Source organism: Podarcis bocagei, assembly GCF_964188305.1.
Source record: "Podarcis bocagei genome assembly, chromosome: 5".
Taxonomy (NCBI): Eukaryota; Metazoa; Chordata; class Lepidosauria; order Squamata; family Lacertidae; genus Podarcis; species Podarcis bocagei.
In genome coordinates this window covers 9328952-9350383 of record NC_138129.1, presented here as the reverse complement: position 1 = coordinate 9350383, position 21432 = coordinate 9328952, and the positions used below count along the sequence as shown (strand labels likewise).

Below are 21432 nucleotides of genomic sequence, written 5' to 3'. Positions count from 1 at the left end.
CAACAACAACAACAACAATAATAATAATAATAATAATAATATATTATTATTTGTACCCCGCCCATCTGGCTGGGTTTCCCCAGCCACTCTGGGCGGCTTCCATAGGAACCAAAAATACAGTAAAATATCACAGATTAAAAACTTCCCTGGACAGGGCTGGCTTAAGATGTCTTCTGAATGTCAGGTAGTTATTTATTGCTTTGACATCTGATGGGAGGGCATTCCACAGGGCGGGCGCCACTACTGAGAAGGCCCTCTGCCTGGTTCCCTGTAGCTTGGCTTCTCGCAGTGAGGGGACCGCCAGAAGGCCCTCAGCGCTGGACCTCAGCGTCCGGGCAGAACGATGGGGGTGGTGACGCTCCTTCAGGTATACTGGGCCGAGGACGTTTAGGGCTTTAAAGGTCAACACCAGCACTTTGAATTGTGCTCGGAAACGTACTGGGAGCCAATGTAGGTCTTTCAAGACCGATGTTATGTGGTCTTGGCGGCCGCCCCCCGTCACCAGTCTAGCTGCCGCATTCTGGATTAGTACTGGATTGGTACTGAAAGCCAAGAGATCAACAAAGATCCACAGGTTCACATTCCCCCGTCAATGAAAAAATTGTTTGTGTGAGCTGTCACTCATGTAACCCTCATGTGTGAATAAGCCATTACAGGACTGAAGCCCCTCCACCCATCCTTTAAGGCTCCTAAAGAGATTCTCCTATTTCCCTGAGAAGCTATTTATCTCTGGCCAAGCTCTTGGTGAAGCTGTTTGTTTTTATTTAATGAGTGTGCTTTTTTTTGCCCAGAGACAAAAAATTGATGATCTCCTAGAAAGTGTCCTTTCATACTGCATCACGGTGTGGTATGCTGGTTTGACATCAGCTGATAGGAAGTGCCTACAGAGGGTGGTGAATACAGCACAAGATATTATGGGCTGTCCCATGAATCCGCTGGATGAAATAGAGGAAGAAGGTTGCCTCAGGAGAGTGAAGAAAATTCTCAGGGATGATTCACACCCTGGCCGGCACTTTCTTGATCTCCTGCCCTCGGGCAGAAGATATAGAAGCATGATTAGTCGCACCAACAGGGTAAAGAACAGCTTCTATCCATGGGCTTTTAGGCTGCTGAATGAAAAGATAACAACAGGGAAACTGACTTTCGGGTTTGGTGTGTGTGTGTCAGTAAACGAGGTGAATTAAGACTAAGAGCTGAGTGGAGGGTGCTCGTGTAATCTCACTGTATATAAGTTGTACAAGTGGCAATAAAGTATTTCAAATTTCAAAGACCACTACCTGGTAAAAGTCATCATGATGTTGCGGCTACAGAGTCAGAATGGTGGTGCCTCACATTCAGAACCGCCCCCAGCCAAGTAGCTGAGCTGCGCTGGGTCCAACCTCACCCACGGGGTTGTTGTGTTGATAAAAGAAAGGGGCATGCATGTACACAAATGTGTGTGTGTGCCACTTCAAGTCACTCGGAAGAAGGATAGGGTGTAATAAATACTTCTCCCTTTATAAAAGGTAAAGGTAAAGGACCCCTGGACGGTTAAGTCCAGTCAAAGGCGACTATGGGGTTGCGGCGCTCATCTCACTTTCAGGCCAAAGGAGCCAGTGTTTGTCCACAGACAGCTTTCTGGGTCATGTGGCCAGCAGGACTAAACAGCTTCTGGCACACTGGAACACAGTGATGGAAATCAGAGCGCACGGAAATGCCATTTACCTTCCCAATGCAGTGGTACCCATTCATCTACTTGCACTGGTGTGCGTTTGAACTGCTAGGTTGCCAGGAGCTGGGACAGAGCAACGGGAGCTCACTCCGTCGTGGGGCTTTGAACTGTCGACCTTCTGATCGGCAAGTCTAAGGGGGTCAGCGGTTTAGACCACAGTGCCACCCGCATCCCCTCCCTTTACAGCCAGCAATTAAAATGGGGACTGCCATGTTCATTTCCCACAATGCCCCGCCGTGCATTGTGTAGAATGCACATTTTTCTCTTTAGCTGCACAGAATGTAAACCTAGGCCTGGCATCAGCACCCAATATCCATGGACAGCTGCCAGGATTCTTCTACCTTTACATTCCATACCGTCAAGAGGAATGTATTTTTGATTCCCATCTGCAGGGCTGGTCTAGTCCTGCTAGCTGGAGCATCACGATAGATGAGAACCTGAGCTATATGAACCAAGAAGTTCCTTGAGCACTGCTCTTTTAGCACCCTAATGCATGCAAGGAAGCATAATTATCTTTGCAATTCTTTTTTTGCACGCTGCTGAAAGAGAGGGTGCAGGTGTCCCTAAACGTTGCCTGGGCTAGTTTATATGTATAGGTGCAAAGGCATAAATAATTACTATAATTTAAATAGAAATGCTATCCATCCATTGGAGCTGAGGCTCCAATACTTTGGCCACCTCATGAGAAGAGAAGACTCCATGGAAAAGACTCTGATGTTGGGAAGATTGAGGGCACAAGGAGAAGGGGACGACAGAGGACGAGATGGTTGGACAGTGTTCTCGAAGCTACCAGCATGAGTTTGATCAAACTGCGGGAGGCAGTAGAAGACAGGAGTGCCTGGCGTGCTCTGGTCCATGGGGTCACAAAGAGTCGGACACAACTAAATGACTAAACAACAACAACAACAATCCATCTCACCATGGTGGAAATGACCTGTGTGCCTACTTAATTTGCTGTCCATCTTATGCTCACGTATCTTTAAATTGGTCTTGGGCAGAACATCCCTTCAAACATGAGACATGTGGCGCCCCCAGTCATGTTATCCTCAGTGGAAGAGTCTTTGTTTGCATGTAGAATGTCCCAGGTTCAATCCCAGCACCTCCAAGTTAGGTCTGGGAAAAGACTTCTGCTTTAAACCCCTGGGGTACCACTTTCAGTCAAAGTAGACAATATTGAGCTAGATGGAGCAATGATCTGACTCAGAATGTGGCACCTTCCTATGTCCTCCTATTCTCTGGGGTGTTGGAAGAGGCAACCCCACACTTCAGACCTGTAGGGGGTTTGCATACCCTCAGCCTGACTCAACATGCATATTTGGTGTTGGACATGGTCTGCAACCCGGAATTAACACAGCACCACATTTGTCTCTTACCATTACAGAAAGACCAAAAATTAGCTGCCAATGATAATACGCCTGTTCATTTTCCAACTATAGTTATATGTGCGTAACAAAATCTACTTCTGGTGTACTTTTCTTTTTCTTTTTTACTGTAGCCAAATTTGCAAAAGCTGCTGCTTATTTAAAAACCGTGCTTGTGTGTGCTGATGATTAGTAGCAAGGGATTTTCCACCCCATTTTTTTCCTCCAAACATCCCACGTGATGCTGTTGTGCTCATAGGCACCTGGTTTCCAAGCAGATGGATGGTGGGGAGCCTGGAGTGAAGGTGGCAGATGGGACCTTCTGTGAGAAAGGGGGTCATGCAGTCAGTGCAGTCCGTAGGCTCAGTCCATTTAAGTCTGGATTATGTACCATCCAGAGGGTTTGTTCCTCCCTCCTCCCACTTTTTTATTTATTTATTTATTTATTTATTTATTTTTGCACAAAGGAAACCATTAGCAGGCATCAATTAAGAAGCAAATGTATCCATGGCTTGGCTCAAATGAGAAGACATCAAGTGGGATGGAGCTGGGGAGCTGAGCAGCAGGATGCAACCCAGAGGAAAGGTGACGGTTCTGAAGTGTGTGTGTGTGTGTGGTTTCTGAGCTGGTACAACCTTCTAGTAGGGCTATACCACCTTGGAATGGAACTTTGCATGCCAACAGTTCCATGCAGGTAGAAAACCTGCAAATAAGGCAGGAAATATTCTGCAAAGATAGCATGGAAAAGCCAGCATAGCTGCATCTGTTTTGAAACCTCAAGTGTGAGACTGGGGCAGTGGCGTAGCGTGGGTTGTCAGCACCCGGGGCAAGGCAAGTAATTTGCGCCCCCTAACCCCTAACCTGCCGCCACTGTTGAGTGGGATCAATTTCAATCTGTTACCTCCGAGGATGTGGACAGGCTGCTTGGACGAGTGAAACCAACCACCTGTCTCCTGGATCCTTGCCCATCCTGGCTTATAAAAGCTAGCCGGGAAGGACTGGGCAATGGGCTTCGTGGGGTGGTGAATGCTTCCCTCCGTGAGGGAGCCTTCCCAGACCCGCTGAAAGAGGCGGTTATTAAACCGCTTCTTAAAAAACCATCTTTAGATGCGGCCACGATGGCCAACTATTGCCCAGTCTCAAATCTTCCATTCCTGGGCAAGGTGATTGAGCGAGTGGTTGCTGAACAACTCCAGGCACGCCTGGAAGAAGCGGACCATTTGGATCCCTTCCAGTCGGGATTCAGGCCTCATCATGGGACTGAAACTGCCTTGGTCGCACTGGTTGATGATCTCCGGCGGGCTAGGGACAAAGGTGAGAGCTGTTTCCTAGTTCTGCTGGATCTCTCAGCGGCGTTTGATACCATCGACCATAGCATCCTTCTGGACCGTCTTGAGGGGCTGGGAGCTGGGGGCACTGTTATACAGTGGTTCCGCTCCTTCCTCCTGGGCCGTGTTCAGAAAGTGGTGGTGGGGGATGAGTGTTCAGACCCTTGGGCCCTCACTTGTGGGGTGCCTCAGGGTTCTGTCCTCTCCCCCATGCTTTTTAACATCTATATGAAGCCGCTGGGAGAGATCATCAGGAGGTTTGGGCTGGGTGTTCATCAGTATGTGGATGACACCCAGCTCTACCTCTCATTTAAATCAGAACCAGTGAAGGCGGTGAAGGTCCTGTGTGAGTGTCTGGAGGCGGTTGGAGGATGGATGGCGGCTAACAGATTGAGGTTGAATCCTGACAAGACAGAAGTACTGTTTTTGGGGGACAGGAGGCGGGCAGGTGTGGAGGATTCCCTGGTCCTGAATGGGGTAACTGTGCCCCTGAAGGACCAGGTGCGCAGCCTGGGAGTCATTTTGGACTCACAGCTGTCCATGGAGGCACAGGTCAAATCTGTGTCCAGGGCAGCTGTTTACCAGCTCCATCTGGTACGTAGGCTGAGACCCTATCTGCCTGCGGACTGTCTCGCCAGAGTGGTGCATGCTCTGGTTATCTCCCGCTTGGACTACTGCAATGCGCTCTACGTGGGGCTACCTTTGAAGGTGACGCGGAAACTACAACTAATCCAGAATGCGGCAGCTAGACTGGTGACTGGGAGCGGCCGCCGAGACCATATAACACCGGTCTTGAAAGACCTGCATTGGCTCCCAGTACGTTTCCGAGCACAATTCAAAGTGTTGGTGCTGACCTTTAAAGCCCTAAACGGCCTCGGTCCAGTATACCTGAAGGAGCGTCTCCACCCCCATCAGTCTGCCCGGACGCTGAGGTCCAGCGCCGAGGGCCTTCTGGCGGTTCCCTCACTGCGAGAAGCAAAGCTACAGGGAACCAGGCAGAGGGCCTTCTCGGTAGTGGCGCCCGCCCTGTGGAACGCCCTTCCAGCAGATGTCAAAGCGATAAACAACTATCTGACATTCAGGAGACATCTTAAGGCAGCCCTGTTCAGGGAAGTTTTTAACGTGTGACATTTTACTGTATTTTTGGTTTTTATGGAAGCCGCCCAGAGTGGCTGGGGAGGCCCAGCCAGATGGGCGGGGTATAAATAATAAATTATTATTATTATTATTATTATTATTATTATTATTATTATCACTGCCAGCTTCTTCTTGCTGCTGCCTGGGCTGGTCTGGTGTGGTTCTCTCCCGCGCTCAGTGCTGCACTGGGCGGCCGCTGCACTGTCCCTCCCCCAGATAGTCCCTCGCTCTCTCTCCGCACCGCACGCCTGGCACCCACCCCCTCCACAGTGGGCTGCGACCCAGCGGCTCGGATCGGATTCGCACAGCCAGCACTGCAGTGAGAGAGAGTGAGTGAGCCAGGTAGGGGCAGAGAGCTGCGAGTGCGAGCGTGCGCCCCCCAGATGTTGCGGCCGCCCCCCCCTGCACCGCCCACGCTACGCCACTGGACTGGGGTGTTGTAAGGGTGGGCAGAATTCCTTTTTCATAAAAATCTAGTGTGACAAGAAAAGACTAGGTTAGACGCCTTCTCCCTGATATCTAGGTTTCTAGGTGGAGGGAAAAATTCTCCTCCATATCATACAGGCCTTGTCCTGCAATCTCAGCAGTACAGATGGGTTGAGAAACTTCAGGTGTAGGGGCTGGATGCAGCCCTCCAGGCCTCTCTATGTTACCCTTGGAATTCCTTCCAGCCTACACTTCCCTCCCTCCAGGCAACATCCCTTGCTTCACAGCCTCCTTGAGTGTTTTCGCCTGGATGGAATGTGGGGAATGCTCTGGTGAAACAAAGCCCTGGAGTTGGCAGGTTTGCAGACTCTGCTCACCAGCTGGTGAGTGGAAAGTGCAACCCTGCTCAGCTTGGCTGCCCACACCTGTTCCCAAGTTCAGAACAGACACACACACCCAAAGCTCAAGGCAAGGCTTTTTGAAAGCCCTTTTGCAAGCAACACCGTGTTGCTGCTTATACTGGTTTTCAGAAGGTCAATGAGCAAGGTGGGGCTGTTTGCAAAAGCGCTTTCAAACAGCCCCATGCTGCACTTTGAAGTCCCAGCAGTTGGGACTTCAAAGCACAGCGTCAACTGATGTCACTATGGCAACAAGTGATTGGCAGCTTGCAGAAAAGACCCCCCACCCCGATATAGACAATACTAAGATAGAGGGACCAATGGTTTGGTTTCGTAGAAGGCAGCTTCCTATGTATCTCTTGCAAAAGTTATATACAAAGCTCCACTGATTTTGGATTAGCCTTGGTTGCCTTCTGAAATCTGTGCTTGCCACCCACCCTGCTCCTTCCCCAACTTGGGGCAGGGGGTGTCCTTTCCAATGTTGCTCTATAAAGACATCTTGCTGCTTTTTGAGTGTATCAAAGGTTCAGCTTGATAACAGGGAGACCATTTGTCTTTCTCCTGAACCTGGAGAAGTTTGATGGGCTTCCGCTGACCTCAAAGTGAGCTTCTCTTGCCAGATTAAAAGATGCACTCGCCGACTGGAAGAAATTCAAAGACTACTTACAGAAACATTGTAAAATTAATGAATGTTAGAAGGATGTTGGATAGAAACTAAGCGGTTTCCAGCTGTAATGCTTTAAGAGATATGAAAAAAAGAGGTTTCACAAATGGGTAAAAGTTAAATGGTAAGGATTTGCTGAACTAACAAATCGAACTGGAATACAAAGAAGGGAGGTATGAGGAGGTCCGAGGAAATAAGTGTATGGAAGTTATGTTATTGAAAATTAATGTGTGTTTTTAACTGTTTTTTATTTTGTATGTTTATTTTTCTTTTTTCTTGTTATATCTTAAAAACTTTAAATAAATATCTTTTAAAAAAATAAATAAATAAAAGATGCACTCGCCAACAGCATGCCTTCTCCTGAACCTAGGAAAGTTTGGTGGACTCACATGGAGCTTGCCTTGCCAGATGCACCCCTACCGGAAGAGGCATAGCACCCATTCATTCTTGTACATGTATAGACCAGGAATTAGGAGGGGTGGGTTTTTTTTTTTTTAAAAAAAAGGGAAATGCAACAATGAGGAGGCTGTGAAGCTGATTGCCGAAGCAGTAAAACCCATTAAGGACCAGAGGGGTGAAGAGTGCTAGCTCCTGTAATACTAATAGGAAGCTTCTTCAAAGGAGACCTAAATGCAGAAGGGAAACTATTCAGAGAGAGACAGAGAGAAAAAAGACTTGCAGAGTCTCCTGCCAGGAAAAAGGCAAGGAGGGGAGGTGGAAAGAACTGTGTTTTGGGGGAGGGGGGTGCCAAGGAAGTTAACCATTAACAGAGTGCTGCCCAGCACCCAACCTCCCCGCTGGCTCAAGTGATTTCACAGCGTTGTTCTCCGGGAAGAGCAATGGGGCACCACAAATTCAAAGCAGTCAGCAAAAAAAAAGCCACAGCGATGAACAAAAAGGGGTCCATCTCATTATACTTTATGAATGGGTATGGACATCTCCTTTTTTATATGCTTCATAGGGTCCATCAACATGTGCTGAATGGCGCCCATTAGGTTCCATCGCTGGCCAGATGCATGATGTCACACAGTATAACCAGAGCAATTGGAAACAGACCAGGCAAAATCTCATCGTTTCACCCAGTAACTCACTGGGAGTTTCGCCAATAACTTGTGATCTCACTCTTCGGAGAGAAAGCAGGGGGAGAATGTGGGGTGGGCGGGTGGGAGGCATGGGCAGGGATGCTAGATAGCGTGCTTTAGAAACCCCCCCAACTTTGCATTTTTTTTTACCTCTCCGTTTTCGCCGAGGCAAATGCCGTGGGAAGTCTCTAAGGCGATGGCATCCAAAACTGGCTAGGGAAAATGAGCAAGCTGATTCTTCAAGGGGGAGGAGGGTCTCTCCCTCTCCCTCTCTTCAAAATAAATAAATAAATAAAACATGCCTGAGGTTCTTTGTTTCAGTATCTTGGATACCAGAGAACTCCCACGCTTGTCAAAAGTGAAGGCCAGCGACAATAATTACTGGGGGGTGGGGAAGGAATTAAAGAAGAGCCCCAGTGATGCAAAAGTGCATATTAAAGGACAACGATGATATTTAAACAGCAAGATGAGCCAAGATAAACATGCACTTAAAAATAAATAAATATATATATACAACTCACTAAAGTGAGCACTAGTTCTTGATTTCAATGCATGAAACGCAAACGTGTGTACTTTTCTGCAGAAATATAGTGATTACATTGAACAAACACCCAAATTTTATATCAGTATTTAAAGTTTTCAAAAAGAACAAACCGCCTGAGCTCACTGGTGACGATGAACAACGGAAGACACCAGCCCATCAGCATAAATTCAATCCCAATTAAAACTTCCTCTTCGCTTCTAATCCCCGAAAGCACCTTATTTCAGCTGAAACCTTTCCTAACGTTAGTTTACAACCTGATTGTTTAACGTCCCTCTTTTCCCAAGCAAGACCTAAAGAGTCTCTTTTTAAAACGAAGCGCATTTGGAGGAGCAGTGCCAACTTCACAATGAAACAAACGGAGCGCGTTGCCCTTTTAAGGCGAGAAAGACCCTGTCTCCTATTAGAAATTGACATGTAGGGAAACTTCCAGCTACAAGCTCAATCCGCAGACAATCATAAAACAGCCAAACCTTTGTTTATCGCTGTCCAGTGCTGGGCAAGTATGTGGAATGCCTGAAAGGGTGGGGTGGGAGCCTTATTTCAACAGAGAGCTGCTCTCCATGCACAGTTCAGACAAGAATTTGTCCCCCTGCCCTCAAAGAGAGAGAGAGAGAGAGAGACGAAATCCCCCACCAACTGTACTTTGCAATCTGTAACGCTGAGAATGCTTTAAGCTGTTTGTTTCAGGCTGGCAGACATCCCAGCTCACTGGCCAAGCACATGCTGTAGCAGGGAAAAAGAATTAGCACACTCAATAGAGCCTTATATGCTACTCAATATAAATTATGACCTTTGGCAGTTTTGCTCATCATGACTATTCCAGAGACTATGTGTGGAACTTTAGCAGTTCCCCTTGGATAGCGGGGTGGGGGGTGAAGCCTGGCTGTTCCAATTCCAGTTTCAGATCAAGCGGAATAGCCAAGACCTCTCCTATTCCCCAACAGAAAGGGAAACGGGGATTCCATCAAAAAAATAAATAAATTACATTTTAAAACTTGGACGGAAAAACATCTGTAAGTCACAACAGCGAACAGCACGAGCACATTATTACCAAAACGAGGTGGATGCAAAGGCAGTCGTTTCTGGAGCTGTTGAAAACCCAGTTTTCAAGGATAAGGATTTTTGAAAGAATTTGGCAGCCAGGTGTCTTTTGTCTGTGTGGCCTCCCTTTCCTTTCAGAGCTGAAAGCAATGGAAAGTTTTCTCTATCGTGCACACACAAAATGAACCAGGTTTGGGGTTTCCATGTAGCAATCCGTAATTTGGAACAGGGCAGAAGTGGGGTGAAAAGGCAAAAAAATTAGGAAGCCAAATTGTCTCTGAAAGCCACTAGTTCTGTAGGGCCACTCAACAACCAGCTTAAGCGCATGTCAACAGTGATGTGGACCTCACCTGGCATGCAAGAATTTTTCTGGTTTGTGGTTATCCTGAATATTTTTAATGTCTCTTCATGCTGTGCAGTTTTCGCCTCTGAGAAAGGCAGATGGAGGAAAAATGCAAGAGGCTATAGGATTGACTTTCGGTGGTATGTACAGAAATGATTTACCAGGGATTTGATAGCTTTTTTACAACATTTTAACCACTGTGCACAGAATCTGCAAGGGTGGATTTATCTATTGCTTGCTTGTCTGTCTGCCTGCCTAGATGCTTGCCATATACACAAGACCTGTGGCATAATTAATCCAGAACAGCATGAACCTTAGTGATAAATTGGACCATCACTAACCGGAATTAGAATCTCCTCCAGTCCTACAAAAGGGAGATCTGCTTTTATTTCACTGCTCTTCAGTGACCACGATGGGAGGGAATGTTAAAAGTTGCCTTAAAAGCGTGTTAAGGGGGAACTAATCCACTTGAAGCCATTGTAATGACACGGCTTCCTATGTCAGAATCCAGTTTCCTAATCCACAGAAACAAATTTGGAGCAACTTCGAGAAAGAGGTGGCTGTTATTCCGGATTAATTGGAGGCAGCCTTTTGAAGGGGTCAGAGTTGCACCATCACACCCATGGCTGCAAGGCACACAGGTCACTAAAACTGTATGGAATTTGAACTGTTAACACTTTGCAAGGTGCCGCACACCAGGCTGATAACTTGACATGCTTTGGATGCACAAGGCAAACTTAGAGAGAAAAGTGAGGGCAGCTGAGAAGACAGGAATTATCCTATTATTGTTGTTCTTAATATTATTGCTTTCATTTAGGGAAAATAAGAAGGCTGCACTCAACCCTAAGCCCAAGAAGTGGGGCAGGTTAGAAATTCAACAAACTGACTCAAAAGGCATGCGGAAAGGAAAGCAACTCATTGGCAGAGCTGATTCGTTGCGTGCCGAAAATCGTCGGTTGGATCCCCAGTATCTCCTGGTAAGGCTGGGGGAGGACCACCACCCCGAGAATGGATCTACTAGGAAACTAATAAACCTTACATTTCAGGAGCCCTGATCCCAGAGGGGCCCCAGAAGCGACTTTAATCCACATTGATTAATATACATTTTTTATTATTCACACCAGTGACTCTGACATGCGAAACAATCCACTACAGCCATTTTAATCCAAACCTGAGATCTAGCAGTTTTTAAAAAGTGGAGATCTGTCATGGGACAACCCCACCGAAGACGATAACAGTGGTGACCCGCACCTGGTTGGGAAAGGGACCACTTTACCAGTTCCAGCTTCAGAACTCCAAAAATGTGGGTCTGCCACTGCCCAGCCCCCTTCCTGGCTGCTGCCAGCCAGTGTAGACAGCACTGAGCTATGTGGTCCATCGAAGAATCCCGCTTCACCTGTTTCCATGCGACGCTCCCCAAAAGGGAGACGAAACTCCGCCAGCGACACCCTTGATTGTACAATGGCCTGGGTACCACCCCGGAGGCAGGAGTTCTCGCCGGGAGCATCCTCTCCCCCAGCGCGCCAGCCGCTTCCACTTACCAGCTGTAAAGTGCAGAGGAAAATTAGGGTGCAGCGCCCCGTACAGCACGCCATCCTTCCCGAGCCTTGGGGGACCCCGCCGGCGCCTCATCCAAGGGAGCGCCTCACCACGACCTCCCGGCTACCATCTCCAAGTTCAGCGGCGCTGCGCTGCGAGAGGAAGAGACTCCAAAACCCGCAAAGCTTCTGAGTCCTTCTTCCAGACTTTCTTCTTCTTCTTTTCTTCCCCTCCTCCTCCTCCCCCCCCCCCACCCTGGGAAGCAGCCGGGCTTGAGCTGAGCTAACAGCTGCTCCGAGCAGCCAGGGAGGTGCTCCTGGCGCTTTGTGAAAGAGCCCCCGCCAGGGAACCTCCACCTTGGATGGATGGATGAGTGGGTGGGAGATTGGGAGCGCGGGTGGGGGGGGGGAGTGGGTTCTTAAAAGGGCCATGCCACGCGGAGGTGGCCACCTTCCCCGGGACTGGTTGCGAAGCTGCCTCGCAGAGACGAGAGTGGCCCCCATTGTCTTCTGGTTTGCATTTTAATTGCAATTAAATTGCTGCTGCTACTACTGTTATTATAATACATTTATACCCCGCCTTTCCCCCCTGACAGGGACTCTAGGCGGCTTACAGGTAAAAATAATAACAGCTAAAAACATAGTGGGGCAGGGAGGGAAATAACCGTTAAGAAACAATGAAACAGAATTAGAGCTATATATTTGTATGGAAAAGAAGGCTGATCGCCGAAGAATTGATGCTTTTGAATTATGGTGCTGGAGGAGACTCTTGAGAGTCCCATGGACTGCAAGAAGATCAAACCTATTCATTCTTAGGGAAATCAGCCCTGAGTGCTCACTGGAAGGACAGATCCTGAAGCTGAGACTCCAATACTTTGGCCACCTCATGAAGACTCCCTGGAAAGGACCCTAATGTTGGGAAAGATGGAGGGCACAAGGAGAAGGGGATGACAGAGGATGAGATGGTTGGGCAGTGTTCTCAAAGCTACCAGCATGAGTTTGACCAAACTGCGGGAGTCAGTGGGAGACAGGAGTGCCTGGTGTGCTCTGGTCCATGGGGTCACGAAGAGTCGGACACGACTAAACAACAACAACATATGTATGGAAATATATGTGTATATGTACACACACACACAGTGCTTTTTATGGGGTGAAGCAGGGGTACACATACCCCTAAACTTTTTGTGAATTTAAGTTTGGCCTCATTGAGGGGCAGTATTTAAATACGCATAGGAAAACATAGTGGGGCAGGGAGGGAAATACGCGTAGGAAAATGAGAGTTCCTGTAAACATTTCTATTTGAAAAAAAGCAGTGTGTGTGTGTGTGTGTGTATGCATAAAAACTGAATTGAAACTATGTCTACAATAGCAATGGTTGTCATTTTAATTGTACAAACTAATGTTGTACAACTAGTTTGACAGCCTCCAAGTAAGCCGCAATGTATTTTGCCCTTTTCTTGTAGCTGGTGTGGTGTAGGGGTTTGAATGTTGGACTAGGATGGAATTTGCTCCCAAACGTGAGGGGTGGGCAACTTGAAAAAAATATTGGGGGGGGGGTAAGCCCCACTCCACATAATCAGTCACATGACACAGCACACACACATCATTTGAATGCCCATAGATTTTGGAGGGGGTGGGCGGTACCCTCAAATATTTTATGGGGGGGGGAGAAGGGATCTTGGCCCCAAGAGATGGCTGCTATGCTCCCAGAGGAGGCAGCGATGGGCACTGACTGAGATGGCTTTAAAAGAGGATGAGACAAAATCATGAAGGATAAGGATATCAATAGAAACTAGCCATGATAAACCATAGAATCACAGAATCATAGAGTTGGAAAGGACCACAGCACAGTGCCGGATTTATGTATAAGCTAAACAAGCTATAGCTTAGGGCCCCACTCTCTTGGGGGCCCCCAAAAAATTTAAAGGGAAAAAATCTGGATGCACATTTCCAAAATATAAGTTAAAAAACAAAAACCTACATACAGCAACAGTGTTTTGTGTTGTGTAGGCTCCTATGATGTAAGTAATGGGCCCCACCTGCTAGTCTGCTCCCTAAAATATCCCTAGTTTGCTCATTTCTATATATAGGGTGCCTACATTCTCAATGTGCAAATAGCTTTAGATACCTATTAGGTCCATAAATTACCATATAGCATATTGTTGTTGTTGTTTAGTCATTTAGTCGTGTCCGACTATTCGTGACCCCATGGACCAGAGCACGCCAGGCACTCCTGTCTTCCACTGCCTCCCGCAGTTTGGTCAAACTCATGTTGGTAGATTCGAGAACGCTGTCCAACCATCTCGTCCTCTGTCGTCCCCTTCTCCTTGTGCCCTCCATCTTTCCCAGCATCAGGGTCATCATGATGACTTTTACCAGGTAGTGGTCTTTGAAATTTGAAATACTTTATCGTCACTTGTACAACTTCTATACAGTGAGATTATACGAGCACCCTCCACTCAGCTCTTAGTCTTAATTCACCTCGTTTACTGACACACACACACCAAACCCGAAAGTCAGTTGCCCTGTTGTGATCTTTTCATTCAGCAGCCTAAAAGCCCATGGATAGAAGCTGTTCTTTACCCTGTTGGTGCGAATAATCATGCTTCTGTATCTTCTGCCTGAGGGCAGGAGATCAAGAAAGTGCCGGCCAGGGTGTGAATCATCCCTGAGAATTTTCTTCACTCTCCTGAGGCAACGTTCTTCTGCAATGTCATCCAGTGGATTCACGGTACAGCCCATAATATCTTGTGCTGTACTCACCACCCTCTGTAGGCACTTCCTATCAGTTGGTGTCAAACCAGCGTACCACACAATAATGCAGTATGAAAGGACACTTTCTATTGTGGACCGGTAGAAGGAGATCATCAAATGTTGATTGACATTGTTCTTTCGCAATATTCGGAGGAGATGGAGTCTCTTGCATTGCAGGGGGTTGGACTAGATGACCCTCGTGGTCCCTTCCAACTCTACAGTTATGTGGTTCTGTGATTCTAGGAATTCCTGATTTGAATTGCCAGGGCTTTCCATTGCCTGAACTGATGAAACCTACAGTAGTACTTGGATCACACCGTAGCTCATGGGATAGAAATGTCAAATTTACTTACGTTCATGAATCATGACTGATGAAGCAGTCTTCCCTTTTGCAAAATTGATGGTGTGGCAGAGAATCTGAGCATAGCATCTCTGCTGTAAACCCCTTTGCATTTCCTGAATAAATATATTTTGAGAGAGAGAGAGATAAGCAATAAAGAGCAAGAAGGGAGGTGATACCTTTTTATTTGATTATTAAAACATCAAACTAAATTGAACACACTTGCTGGAATCATACACCCAGTGGGCTACGAGAAATGAATAGATAGGGAAGAGTCAGACACAGAGAAAGGAGATACCTGTATATCAAATGGCAGGAGTATAAAAGAGCAGAAAAATAAAATAATTCAGATGCCTTTGCCCATCAAAATGACAAACGGAACATGGAACACACAAAGGAGAAATGTAAAGCAGAAATGAAAACATGAGGCAAGAGTTGTTCCCCACTCTATACAACAATTTGAAATGCATTATTAAAAACTGTTAAATTACAGCCACAGGAACAGGGCTGAGGAGCCCATTCACACGTGTCTTGCTATTTGATTTCCACACCTCCTTTCAGCAAAGGCTCCCCAAAAGGCTAACACAACAAGATTAATTCAAGCTGGCTGGATATTGAAAATCAGCAAACAGCAATAAAAGAGAAGAGAAAGTGGCAGGGAGAATAAAAAATCCATCCCCCCATTTGAAGCCCATAAGAATTCAGGTCTCCTCACCTGGCACAGGAGTGACATTTATGGCTTGATTACAATGGCAATGGCAAGTGGAGACTTGTGCAGGAGACAGACGCAGTCATGGATAAAACCCCACAAACCCAATTGCTGCTCAGCTGCTTGACATCTAGCGGGAAGACCAACACACCCACGCAGAGCTTTTCTCTTTTTTTCATTCCCCGCTTTCCCAGTTCTGTTTGACTGGTTCTTCTAGGATAAGTGTAGTTTGGGTAATCGTTACAAGAACCCTGCACGGCAGAATCACGATCATCCTGACTCTCACATTGCAGGTGGGGCTATGGTTCCTTCTGGGTGAGCATTGACCCTGACTTGTTTGCACAAAGTTTGCGGGGAGGTCATTGAAACAACAAAAGCCATTTAAAGAGGATTTGTTCTGATTTGCTTGCAGGGATAGTATACAATGGACTCAATAGGGAGCGGGTGGTGCTGTGGTCTAAACCACTGAGCCTCTTGGGCTTGCCGATCAGAAGGTCGGCGGTTCGAATCCCCACGATGGAGTGAGCTCCCGTTGCTCTGGCCCAGCTCCTGCCAACCTAGCAGTTCGAAAGCATGCCAGTGCAAGTAGATAAATAGGTACCGTGTGGCGGGAAGATAAATGGTGTTTCCGTGCACTCTGGTTTCTGTCACAGTGTTCTGTTGAGCCAAAAGCGGTTTAGTCCTGCTGGCCACGTGACCCAGAAAGCTGTCTGTAGACAAATGCTGGTTCCCTTGGCCTGAAAGCAAGATGTGTGCTGCAACCCCATAGTCGCCTTTGACTAGACTTAACCATCCAGGGGTCCTTTACCTTACCTTTTACCTTTACAATGGACGTTGTACAATAAAACATTTTAAATGTGTATCAAAGTGCAATATACAGTGGTACGTTGGGTTACATACTGTCAGGGGTTCAGGAGCAGAGGCGAGGGCAAGGGAGGAAACAGAGAGCGAGGGGGAGGAGGCAGAAGAAAAGATGAGTGATGACGACGACCCGAGATCTCCGAGTCTTTCCAGTGAATCAGAAGATTCACAGAAAGGAGCACCAGTGGCCAGAGCAAGGGGGGAGCCTAGGGGGACACCCCAGGAAGAAGGGTCCAGAGGGGGCTCAGAGGGGAGCAGTTGGAAATCGGGACCAGCGTCACCAACAGAGAGCAGGGGAGAAGAAGGGCGCCAGGCATCAAGCGCTGGCAGCTCGCAACAGGAGGGAGGGCACGAGTCAGGAGTGGCCACACCTCCATCGGAGAGTGAAGAAACGGTCAGGAGGAAAGTGGAAGGTTGGGCGCGCGCGCCAAGTTCAAATGCACAGGAAGGTGGCGCAGTAAGCAGCCCGGAAAGGGAGCCAGGTCCTAAAGCCCGGCACAAGGAGACAGGAGGGTCCGGGGGGTCCGCGTCAGAAGAGTCCCGGAAGGAAGAGACCCCGGGGGGCAGAGGGACCCAGAGAAGAACGGTCAGGCGGAAAAGGTGGAGTAAAGCTAGGTTAGTAAGCTGGTGCACAGGGGGCGGAGACTCAGACGGAGCTTCGCCGGTCTAACCCTTAAGACGTAGAGTTGCGCGCAGCAGCTTGAGAATGGAAACTGTAACTCAATAAAGACTTTTATAAAGTGACCGCTGGCTAGCGTGATCCTCTGTGAGCTAGGATCTGGAAGCAGCTCTGACACATACGCTTCAGGTTACAGACTCTGCTAACCCAGAAATATTACCTTGGGTTAAGAACTTTGCTTCAGGATAAGAACAGAAATCGTGCAGCCAGCGGTGCAGCGGCAGCAGGAGGCCCCATTAGCTAAAGTGGTGCTTCAGGTTAAGAACAGTTTCAGGTTAAGAACAAACCTTCAGAACGAATTACGGTAAGTTCTTAACCTGAGGTACCACTGTACACATGTGACACTAGATGGCGATAGTGAGCTATGCCAAATGCAATGCATTTTTCAATTTTTTTTTAAAAAAAATTATCACAGTGGTTTTTTATATGTGTGTAGATTCCACCAATATTGTGTCAAGCGATTGCTATCCTGCTTTGGGGTTTCATTACAATCATATATGATCATACAATCATAGAAATATAGAGGTGGATGGGACCCCCCGAAGGATCATTAAGTCCAACACCCTGCAAGAAAGGAATGTTAAAGCCAGCTGTCACAGCCAGCGTTGGAAGATTTTGTCTCACACAGTAGGAGAAGCCAAGAGCATTACTGCAGACACACTGCAGAGTGTGACCAGCTAGTAATTCAATACAGACAACAAGTTTCACGTAGCACTAACACGAATTGAGTGTTTGATAGCTTGGCAGTTTCCCAAACATTTTATAGCAGCCCCCAGAGAGAAGTGTTGGGCCTGTTTGTGCAAATAACTTCTTCTTTTTATAAGGTATCAGTCTTGGAAGATGGGAAGGGCTGGTTTCTAACAAAATGATGTTTGTTGACTCGCATCCTTCCAACCCTGTGAGAGTCGAGAACAGCGAGTGGGACGCGCACAGAAGAAATCTCTCTATGGGATGTGGGATTTTGTGAATCGGAACAGATGAAGAAGGCTAAGGAAAATAATAAGGGAAAGGGTACGGTTTTTGACATTTCCTTGTAATGGAATCCTCAGACTTTTCCAAGCGAATACTCCTGAAAAATGAAGCCACAGGGCATGGCAGGCATGGGCTGTCGAGGGAAATTAAGGAGAAGAACATGGTGATTCCTGCAAAACCAAAGGGCTTTCCCCCTGCTCTTAAACACTTACTCTGCAGTGATCTGGTGGCTCAATAAACACATCACATTAATTAGCTGAAGGTATCCAACTTCTGAACAACTGATTGGTTCAAAATTGGGAAAGGAGTACGACAAGGCTGTATATTGTCTCCCTGATTATTTAACTTATATGCAGAATTCATCATGCGAAAGGCTGTACTGGATGAATCCCAAACCGGAATTAGGATTGCCGGAAGAAATATCAACAGCTTCAGATATGCAGATGACACAACTTTGATGGCAGAAAGTGAGGAAGAATTAAAGAACCTTTTAATGAGGGTGAAAGAGGAGAGTGCAAAATATGGTCTGAAGCTCAACATCAAAAAAAACTAAGATCATGGCCACTGGTCCCAACACCTCCTGGCAAATAGCAGGGGAAGAAATGGAGGCAGTGAGAGATTTTACTTTCTTGGGCTCCATGATCACTGCAGATGGTGACAGCAGTCACGAAATTAAAAGACGCCTGCTTCTTGGCAGAAAAGCAATGACAAACCTAGACAGCATCTTAAAAAGTAGAGACATCACCTTGCCGACAAAGGCCCATATAGTTAAAGCTATGGTTTTCCCAGTAGTGATGTATGGAAGTGAGAGCTGGACCATAAAGAAGGCTGATTGCCAAAGAATTGATGCTTTTGAATTATGGTGCCAGAGGAGACTCTTGAGAGTCCCATGGACTGCAAGAAGATCAAACCTCTCCATTCTGAAGGAAATCAGCCCCGAGTGCTCACTGGAAGGACAAATCCTGAAGCTGAGGCTCCAAGACTTTGGCCACCTCATGAGAAGAGAAGACTCCCTGGAAAAGATTCTGATGTTGGGAAAGATGGAGGGCACAAGGAGAAGGGGACGGCAGAGGATGAGATGGTTGGACAGTGTTCTCGAAGCTACCAGCATGAGTTTGACCAAACTGCGAGAGGCAGTGGAAGACAGGAGTGCCTGGTGTGCTCTGGTCCATGGGGTCACGAAGAGTCAGACACAACTAAACGACTAAACAACAACAATCCAACTTCAGGCTTACGGGAAATAGATGCAGCCGAGGATTATATAAGGCAGAACCTCTGGCCCTTTATCTTTTGTTGGACTGCATATCCCACCATCCCCGATGCCTGCACATGCTGGCAGGGACTGCTGGGAATTGGGATCATAGAATCATAGAGTTGGAAGAGACCATGAGGATCATCCAGCCCAACCCTCTGAAATGTGGGAATTTTTTTTGCCCAATGTGGGGCAAAAGATTCGAAATCTACCTGATCCTGAAGCATGATTATCATGAAACAACCCACACAGATGCTTTGGACAAATGCTGGTCATAGACTGTTTTTCTCCCTGTTATACCTCCTGCCAAATCATCAGCCTTCCCGCTTGAAACTCAGTGAAAGCTAGCACCTCTTAGCATTAAAGTACCTCCATGGTTTATGCAGCAATCTTATATCTTGCAGCATATAAAATGGGAATGGGGGCATGCTTCTTTAAAACACCTGTGTACAGGTGCCATAGAACAGCCAATCAGGGCTTCTGGGCTCACATTATCTTACGATCTTTTCTAAATCTTTTTTCTTCTAAATGTCCATCAGCCCTGCACATTTTTAGCTTGTTTATTGTGGGAAAAGCCAATGAAAAATAGCCAACGTGATTTCCTTGTGCGAAAGGAAGCCGCAAGGCAAGCAGACTTAATCTGCCCTCCTGAAATATTATTTGACACTGTTTGTACAAAGCAGCCCTCTGTAGTCACAGCCTGCCTATCACATCCTTTCCCATCCAGGCATATTTTACTGAAGGAGTGTTGAGAAAGTGCAACGCCCGTCAATTGCCCCCCATGTTGTGCATAGCATCATGAACTGCCTTGGTTATGGGGGCTTCGGCACCCCACGGTGGAACACCCACAGCCGTTCCTTAACGTGCTTCCTGCTCCCTCTTGAGCAGCTGAAGAACTGTGGCAAATATACCAACCAAGCACTAGCTGTGTGTTTTCCAGACAATTTGTAAATCATAACTCCTGTGGAAAAGCGGCATCAGCGCTTGCCAATTGACTGGGGGCAATTTTGATCACGGCCACTGATTTAGCTGTCCAGACTGTGCATGAATATTCTTGGCTGGTAAATTAACCAAGGCAGAGCATGAGAGGGAAAAACAATGAGGGGGGGGGGAGAGAGAGAGAGAAATGAGAAAGGCTGTCCAACAGTGCTCCCTTGAGGCTATGTGTATGAAGTGTTCAGTCTGAGAGAGAGGCATGTTCAGCCAAATCAGCATTGCTAATTTGGACCTATGCCAATAACAGAGTTATTCAGGGCCAAGCTAAACCTGACTGGCATCAAGTTCACCCAGGCATTTTTTAACTTGATTAAAAATATTTCCATGCTGTTTTTCATATATTTTTTTCAAAAGAATAGTCAGTGTTTTAATTGTCGAAAAAACGAGTCTGCAACCAAACAATTTAATAAAAGCATTCAGTGGGAACAGAAGGCAAAAACGGAGTGACTATAACAAAGAGATAGAACCACAACCTGCCTAGGAAAACAAAAAAGTTCTCCATCTGCTCCCTAAATCATAATAAAAAACATCACTGCTGGCCTAACACGTCTAAGGAGGTTGTTCCATTGGTAGGGAGCCAGTACCAAAAAGGCCCTCTCCACAATTGCCACCTGCCTAAGCTCTAACGGCAGGAGCACTCAGGTGAGGCTAAAATAGCCATCCACCTAGGGGAGGCTGAAAGCTGTGCCCCCGTGTCGCTTTAGTTCTTTTCCGTAACTCCTGGAGTCAGGCTTTCCTATCCCACCTCTGCACTTTGAATGTGTGGATAGCATCATTGCAAAGATATGGAGCAGATACTGAGGTCATGCGGGGAGGGGAAGGGAGCCCAGTTGTGCAAGTGAAACAACACTCCTGCAGTGTGGGGGGAAAACCCTATATTCCTATGAAACTGCTTTATACCGGGGCTGGATCTACACTGATGTTATTAGAATGATAATAGATATCTCATGCTAAAACATCACAGGGCTTAGGTAAAGGTAAAGGGACCCCTGACCATTAGGTTCAGTCGTGGCCGACTCTGGGGTTGCGGTGCTCATCTCGCTTTATTGGCCAAGGGAGCCGGCGTACAGCTTCCGGATCATGTGGCCAGCATGACTAAGTCGCTTCTGGCGAACCAGAGCAGCGCATGGAAACGCCATTTACCTTCCTGCCGGAGTGGTACCTATTTATCTACTTGCACTTTGACGTGCTTTCGAACTGCTAGGTTGGCAGGAGCAGGGACCGAGCAATGGGAGCTCACCCTGTCGCGGGGATTTGAACAGCTGACATTCTGATCGGCAAGCCCTAGGCTCTGTG

The 21432-nt window shown here is 47.1% G+C and overlaps 1 protein-coding gene across 3 annotated transcripts in view; it reads right to left on the bottom strand.

Annotated features, from left to right (window-relative positions):
- The window catches only part of NKAIN4 (sodium/potassium transporting ATPase interacting 4), a gene marked incomplete at its 3' end in the record, with an annotated part of 104558 nt that extends 92630 nt beyond the window's left edge, over positions 1 to 11928 (bottom strand). The window contains exon 1 of one of the 3 annotated variants that reach the window (XM_081196756.1): positions 11577 to 11928. In XM_081196756.1, the coding sequence (XP_081052882.1) occupies positions 11577 to 11630 (54 nt within the window). In that variant the 5' untranslated portion in view covers positions 11631 to 11928. The remainder of the gene's footprint in view (positions 1 to 11576) is intronic. The other 2 variants (XM_081196755.1, XM_081196754.1) reach the window with 2 other exon arrangements.
- Positions 11929 to 21432: the final 9504 nt, after the last annotated feature.